This window comes from Trichosurus vulpecula, chromosome 1, assembly GCF_011100635.1.
Source record: "Trichosurus vulpecula isolate mTriVul1 chromosome 1, mTriVul1.pri, whole genome shotgun sequence".
NCBI classification, from domain to species: domain Eukaryota; kingdom Metazoa; phylum Chordata; class Mammalia; order Diprotodontia; family Phalangeridae; genus Trichosurus; species Trichosurus vulpecula.
The window spans coordinates 28,926,511-28,934,366 of NC_050573.1; the positions used below are offsets into that span (position 1 = coordinate 28,926,511).

Below are 7,856 nucleotides of genomic sequence, written 5' to 3' on the forward strand. Positions count from 1 at the left end.
ATAGGATACCCACCACATGCGGGTCCACTGCAGGTTTTCAGGATCATGGGCCATGCCTGCTCCCTGCACTCACTCTTCTTTCGTCTTCAATATTTTAAGATTGAAGGGGGTAAGAAAGTGAGTGACAGGTGTGTGGAGCGTCCAAACTGAAACTGGACTCATTAAAGCATTCCTTTGGTTTCACTTCAAGGGCTTTGATTTCGTTCAGTTGAGTTCTGTTCCCCAGCACTGATTTCACTGAAGAACATTTTAAAAGGAAAAATAGGTCGTGTCCTCATCAGCCCCAGAGCAGGTATCAGTGTTTGTAGGCGGCTCCTCGCCTCTGCAGGCCTCCCTCCTCCCTGGGGCCCCACCCCTCTTGAGGCTTTGGCATGCGCTTATAGACTTCATTCCCATAGAACAAGACAGAGTGCCCCAGAACCCAGATCCCCATTGTCCAGGAGCCAGTTAAGTATTAGTGATGGTCATAACAACCAGTGTCCGTAGAGCTGTTAAAGGTTTGCAGACCACTTTACAATCATCTGTTTGATCCTCACAACAACCCTGAGAGGTGGATGCTCTTATTATCCCCGGCTTACAGATGGGAAAACTGAAGTAGGCAGCGGTTAGGTGACTTGCCCAGTCTGAGGTTGGATTTGAACTCCTGGCAGATGATTTCTGTTTTGTTTTGAAGGCCTCAAGTTAGAGTTAGGGAACAAAAAGTGGGAGACACTAATTTCCATAATGGAAAAATCCATCCAAGTCTTTCATCAGACTCCAAGAAATGAGATTTGTCACAAGAGGACGCCTACAGGTCTTTTCTGGGTGAACCTGCTTTAGTAATTCAGTATAATCATTGACAAGGGGTGTGGTAATTGAGGTAAAGCCAGCAATGTGTGATCATTCCCTCTTGGGTCAGAGCTTTCTTCACCTGTCCTTTAATGGATTACCGCAGTTTACCAACAAGAAGAGCCTCTGCTGTCCGGAGTCCTGAAACGCCTGCCGTGGTTAGCCCTGGCCACCCCCAACCTACCCTCTTAAGGGCTTGTTGAATTCTCTTTGATACCTAGTTAAGAGATTATAGCGGGAAAAAGCCACTCTAAGTTTCTCAGCTTAACTAGCTTGAAATTAGGCAGAATTAATGTCATGATGTCGGGTTTTACTCCTAAACCAAGTGTACTTAACCTTTCTCTATGTGTGTCCTGGACTTCTTTGGCAATCAGTCTGTCCAAGCCTGTGGACCCCTTCTCAAAGTCATGTTTTTTAAGTGCATAAAATAAAATACATGGAGTGATGAAGGAAAACAATTAGATTGTAATATAATTATAAAAAAAATTAAGCAAGTTTGCAGACCTCCTGAAATGGATCTGCGCCCCTATATCTGCTGAAGGCAAGGGAAGAAAGTGAAGCCAAGGGCAGAGTCCTGCTCCTGATGGGACCCAGCTTCTTCCCAGCCCTTCTGCCTTTCCAGGAGAGACAAAAGGCTAAAAAGTGGGGGAGAATAACTCAGAAAAAGCCTGCTGTTCATAGGGATGCTCTCAGGACCAGCCAGCAGGGTGGGACTGCATAGCGGAGCATGGCTTTTTCACTGTGCAGAGCCTAGGTCACTTTCACCAGCGTCCAGGGTCATGGTAGAAGTGAGTTTACAGAGGAGACTGCAGGAGATGAGGGTGAGCTGCTGCTGCTCCTTGGGCTGTGTCAGGTGGATTTTACTAAACAAACCCATGACTTGTATCTGGCCTTGCCTTTTTCAAGGGTGTCCTCCAAGGAGTTATGGAATACAAGTGTCTTGGTTTTGTATTTAACTACAACAGCAGTCCCATTATAGCCTTTTCTACCAACTCCATTTACTAATTTTCAGAGGGAGAATGTGAACATTTACCTGCTAAAATTACAGTTAGTGTACCTGACAACAGTATGTTACAAAGGAGACCTTTTCAGTGAGACTGGTCCCTGTGTGGTCTCTGTATGATGATGACGATAATTACTAGCATTTATATCGTGCTTTAAGGTTTGCAAAGCTATGTCCCTGTTCTCCCATTTGATCCTCACAACAATTCTGTGAGGTAAGTGCTGTCATCATTCTTACTTTACAGCTAAGGAAACTGAGGCACAGGCTCACACAGCCAGTAAGTTGCCTGCAGCAGGATTCTCATTCAGGGTGTCCTGACTCCAGGCCTAATGTCCTTTGGCCAAGAACCAGATCTGATCTGTGTCCAGTCTGTTCTCTTGCTAGATAGTCCTGTGCAGGAACCCATGTATTTTATATGCTCAAAAAAATTAGACATTTTGTGTCACTGATCGTAACAAGGGGTTTGAAGTGAGTGTGTGTGCACATGTCTCAGAGGATTCTCTTATCTCTGCTACAAGAAAAACGGCTCCAGGGCTTGGCCTGCTGTTAGTAAAACTCATGAGGGCGTTACTATAATAAAGAACAGCAGGTTGTTCCTGCACCTGAATCATTAACTATCGTTAATAGGTCTGGTCATAATTTCTTCGTTTGTTTTATTTTTGGAGGAAGAACATATATGACATTTTTAATGTCATAACAGCTCGTAAGAAGGAACCAATAAATGGAGACACTTCCAAAAGATAGCACCTAACAGAGATTTGGTGATGGATTTCACATCAAGTCATCAGCAGTCTTAACAAGAAGGGCAGTTTCAGGTGGTAAACAGAGCCTGCCTCCAAATCTGGACACCGCAGATGCAGGCCCTGCCTCAGACCCACTGCCTGGGTGACGCTGGGCGAGGTGGCTCAGCCCCCACAGCCCCAGACAGTCCTCTAACTGGTCCGGGGTGGCAAAAGACATTGCTTTGCCAGAAAGCAGACTCCATCCCAGATCAAATTACAAAACCCCTTGGTTGTGAACCGATGTCCTTGGGACTCTGGGTTAGAGACTTGCTCTCTCCAAGTGGAACCATCGTGGGCTTAGCTGCACGTACGGGGAAGTTGGATACTCGTTGTTTGTTCTGCTCTGTCATCTGGTGTCCTGCCAGAAAGGGAAGCAGTGGGAACAGTACAAAAAGCTTACTGCAAAAAGGCTTTCAAGACAAATTGCCCTCCCCCACTGACTCTGCTTGTGTTTTGTCTCCCTCAGAGCCAGGGCGAGCGCCTTCTTTCCCGAGAAGCCCCTGAGGAGCTGAAGCAGCAGCCCCTTGCTCTGGGCTATTTCGTGTCAACAGCCAAAGCTGAGAATCTTCCCCAGTGGTTCTGGTCCTCATGTCCACAAGCCCAAAACCAGTGCCCTCTCTTCCTAAAGGTGGGTCTGCCCTTGAAATTCAGATGGGTTAGGCTCCCAGAGGTGGCTCAGGTGCTCAGTATCCTAGCTGGACTCTCAGGAGCTAAACCCACTTTCCTTCTGGTGGCCAGGGTGTCTCTGCTCTCACCTCAGTGACATACGCTGTCTTGGTGGCTCCTACCAGAAGTATGAATCACCTCCCAGTGTCCCCTGTAAATGGTTATCTGACCTTCACTTGAAGCTGTCCACTGATAGGGAACTCAGACTTAGCAGGGCAGCTCCCCACCCACACTAGAGATTGATCATTCCTGTGGGCAAGTCACCAGAACTGGAGTCATCTCTTGGTCATTCCCAGGCCAATGCTTCAGCGCCCTTCCAAGGCCTCACTCACCCAGAGGGCCACTCTCCTGAGTTCCTGAATGTCCCTGGGGACATGGGCATCTGCCGAGGATTGCTCTGGCCCAAACTGGCCTCTTGCCATCCACGGCTTGATGGAGCCTGGTGCCACCAGGGAGGAACAGCCCGTGAGTGGCTCCCCAAATGGAGGCATGAGTCCTTGGGGAGCATTTGGTGCTTCCACTCACCCGTTGTGTGTTCAAGACAGTGAATGCTGCTTCAGTGTGTGCCTGATGCCGAGGCCTCCACGGCTAGGTGGGTGACTAGCTAGACTTTTTACAAGAAGATTCCCAGGAGTGGAAGTGGAAGCCACTGGATCTGAGGGCAGGAGTAATTTGAACTGCGTTGGGTTCCCGTAGCATGGTTACTGAAAGTCGTTCCTTAAACCTACGTAGTAATTTCCTGTGATGTGCACATTCCTGAAGCACTGTCTCAGGTCGTCTGGCCCAGAAGACTGTCCCTTCCCCTTTGTGGGCGGTCACTTACTGCAGTGTCTGCAGTTCTGCAGCGTCTCCGCCACGTGTCTCTATCTCTCCACGCATCTTAGCCCTCCTCCAGACTGGCGCACCAGGCTCCTCATCGAGTACCTCCCGCCTCCAATCCACGGGCTCCCTCTCCTCCCTTCCAAGTCTGTCACTTTGTTTGCTGAGCCTGGCAGTCTGGCTCCCACCTCGTAGAGCACACAGCACCCCTGAAGGTGCCATCCTGGAGCTCCCTCATTCGTTAGTGCTTTCTCTCCTCAGTGATCTTGTATTTACTTGTTTGTATCAAGATGTGTACCTGGTCACTAAAAGAGCTGCCCAAGCTTCCCCCAGCCCCTTTGACCCCCTTCTTCCTTGTCATCTCCCAGGCCTCCCTGCACCACCACATCTCCGTAGCTCAGATGGATGAACTTCTCCCTGCCAGGAACTCCCAGCGCGTGCCACACCCTCTGGACTCCAAAACCACATCGGATGTCCTAAGGTAAGAGGTGTTCTGGGGTTCAGTGGGTTGGGGGGCCCCATGCTGCGCTCTGGCCCACCGCACACTCCGCTCAGCTCACTTGGCTCTGGGGCTGTCCCAGCCCATCATGAAGTTCTGTGATTATACTGACAGTAGAAGGAAGGAGAGCTTAGCAAAAGCAAGGGAATCAGCAGTGGGCCCCAAGGAGCCCCCAGGGGTACAAAGCCCAAACACGGGCCTAGCTTTAAGTAGTTATTTAATGTTTTTGTTTGTAGGAGGCTTGTGTCCTTTGGTCTCTAAAACTGCACTTTATCACCCACAAACAGGGCCATTGTGACTGCTGAGGACAGGCTTAATCCAACCTGATACAGAGAGCCAAATGGCACTCTGGAAATGTGTTTGAAATGAAAATTACACTGAAAAAAAGGTTTTATGTACAAACAGATTTTTGTATATTGAAAAGGAGATTAGGCACATTATAATTCTCTGACCCCAATGGACATTTATCTACTGACATAGCAGGTAGATTCCTTCCACCATCCCCTCCAGACTGTAAGAAAAAAAGGAATCATTTCTGCCTGTTGTTCCCAGAAATCAGCTTTTTTTCCCCAGTGTCAGCCAGCAGTCCCATAGCTCAGATACTGGAGTGTTAGGTGAACACTTTCCCTAACCCTGGCTCCTTTGGCCTTAAGCCTCTATAAGTGACTGCTATGAAGTGGGAGCTTCCAAGACAAGCAGAATTAAGGGGGAGGATGCCCGGGGGCAGTGGGCCCTTCACCCCTCACCATGTGCTTCCATGGCAGGTTCGTTCTGGAGCAGTATAATGCGCTGTCCTGGCTCACGTGCAATCCCGCCACCCAGGACCGCACCTCCTGCCTTCCTGTCCACTTCGTGGTGCTCACTCAGTTGTACAATGCCATCAAGAACATACTTTAATTTGGAAAGCACTTGTTCCTTTCTGGCTTGGACCTCCCTCTCTTTCCTCAAAACCTCAATCCAAGAAATGAACTACACTCTGCAAATGGCCCGTGCTCCTTTCTCCAGATCAGCCTCCACAAGCCTGTGTTGGGCTTCACTTTCCCAAGAGGCACCCATCAGTTCTGCCGTGTTCAGTTGTGTCTGAGGGGCACAGCGATGCTTCTCCTAAGGACCTGCGAGCTCCCAGACACAGGGACATTCAGCCAGTGTTAATGTCACAGATGGCCCGGTCCTACTGGTCAGTCAACAGGAAGTTTTGTGTTTTGTGTGTGTCTTTTTTTTTTTTTTAAAGAATGAAAACATGGAGAATGTGGTGTTCTTTTCCGTAGGGGACTGACCCTGTTTTAAGGCTCGGTTTAGAAATAAGGGTCTAAGGCCTCTAGGGATTGGTATGGGTGGCCTGTAAGTGTTTGAACTCCTTAAGGTGGTGGGGCTTTATGAAATAAGGACCAGCTTGAGTACATTGTTTAAAAAAAGAGAGAGAGTTTCTGCAGCCTTAATAATAGGTATAAGTGCTTTGGTCGATTTCCCTGCCTGTGTAGATGGGAGTGGTCTGGCACATGTTAACTTTGTCTATTTATTTTAAATCATTTTGTTGTCTTTGTTTCTTTTCTTAAATAAGTGAGGACCAGGTACTCTAGAAGAACCCAATCAGGAGCCCCCATAGGATTATTTGTCTACACACCTGTCTGTCCTCTGACCTAACAACCAGAAGAGGGGTAAATCCAGGGAGATTATGTCTGAAAAGAAATGCATTCAGAGCCATGCAGCGGGTTTGGCCAAGAAGACAACTGGGTTTAGAACTCTGTCTTATCAGAGTGGCCGGGTCGAATCCAAGGTAACAGGCAGGCGACTCAGATTCAGGGCTGTGGTGATGAGCATGGCCAGGGGCCCCCTTTCCAGAGTGGAGGTAGAAGTGCCCTCTCCAAGCAGTGATGCTCAGAAAGCTACAGTGAAAACTAGACCTCCCATGAGAGTGGAAGCATTTCCCAGAGAGCATTTGCTCTCCAAATCATGTACGAATATGGTAGATTATTTCTGGACCATAGGAATATTATTTCAAAGAAATAATAAAACTTGTCATTAAATTAGTACTTGAAGTGGAACCACTGTGGTGGAGCTTTGTTTAGTAAAATGATTGCCTTTTTGAAATGTTAATAATGGCTGTAATGGAAGCCTTTATGACGCCTTCATTCCGGACTCTGAGTTGTGGGGAGGGGCAGGGCCACGGAATGTTGGGGTGCTTGGATTGTCAGGCAGGGAGATCTAGGGGTCTGTGGAAAGAATCATGCAAATTTTAAAAGTTCTTCCAAAATACTTTCATGTTCTGGTTAACAAAAAAAGTGTAATAATTACTATGATTTTTTTAAAAGTATTTTTCTTGAAATAATCTAATGTTTAAAAGCAAATTATATTAAAGGAAAAAAAGTCTGTTGTGTGGTGGGAATGTGAAAGCAGAGAAGTAGCCATGTAAATGGATGATTTTGTTCTCTGAACCACCTGTGGGGCGATGGGGGCGGGGGGAGGGCGGGGCATCTCCGCAATGTATAGGTTAAAAAATCTGATATATCAAACCATTTGTATCTAATGTGTACAGTGTAAAATTGACTTTAAAAATATTGCAGTGCTATTTTTTCTTAATCAGAAAGGAAAATTCTCAAGGCCTTTTGAAGCGCATAAAAATATGAAGATTGTAAACTTGTATAAAAATTTAACTTGGTGAGAAGACAAATTGTAAAGTAGACATTTGTAATCTTTTACCACTTTGGGGTTGTTTTTTCCCAGAATTCATCTGAATTTTTTTTTAATGGGCTGTTTTTATGCAGGGGCTTTTTTTCCCTAGAAACCCAGTTCTAAGCAAAAAGGAAAAAAACCCACAAAAAAATTATTAAAAAAAAGGCAGCAAAGGGTAGTTTTCATCTGGTGTCGTTTTTATTTAAGTTTTTTAAGTTAAGAAAAGCTGGTGACATATTTATACGTTTTTGTGCAAAATAAATGAATGGCAATAGATTTAAAAAAAATCTTATTATGTACTTCTGTGTGAAAGTCTGTATAATATTTCCCTTAAATATGCATTATTTTACTTGTGAGTTTTTTACTGAATTAATCTCAAATGTACAAGCCCTGGATTTGCTACAGAGTGAAGAAGTTACTTTATTTTTTTTTTAATTTCTAATTTTGGAGATCATTCAGAAATCAGAACTCTTACTGTGGTTTGAGCTGAGGGGCGAGGGTGGGGGAGGGGATTGTCCCGCATGCGTGTATGTATATTTCAGAACCTTTTTTAAATGTAAAAGCTGTACATTTCTGGGAAGTTCTG

The 7,856-nt window shown here is 46.1% G+C and overlaps 1 protein-coding gene across 3 annotated transcripts in view; it reads left to right on the plus strand.

Annotated features, from left to right (window-relative positions):
• The window catches only part of MED13L (mediator complex subunit 13L), a 388,748-nt gene extending 381,721 nt beyond the window's left edge, over positions 1-7,027 (plus strand). For all 3 annotated transcript variants that reach the window (XM_036755938.1, XM_036755952.1, XM_036755945.1), the window contains exons 29-31: positions 3,080-3,241; positions 4,467-4,579; positions 5,362-7,027. In XM_036755938.1, coding sequence (XP_036611833.1) covers positions 3,080-3,241; positions 4,467-4,579; positions 5,362-5,494 — 408 coding nt within the window. In that variant the 3' untranslated portion in view covers positions 5,495-7,027. The remainder of the gene's footprint in view (positions 1-3,079; positions 3,242-4,466; positions 4,580-5,361) is intronic.
• The last annotated feature ends 829 nt before the right edge of the window (positions 7,028-7,856 follow it).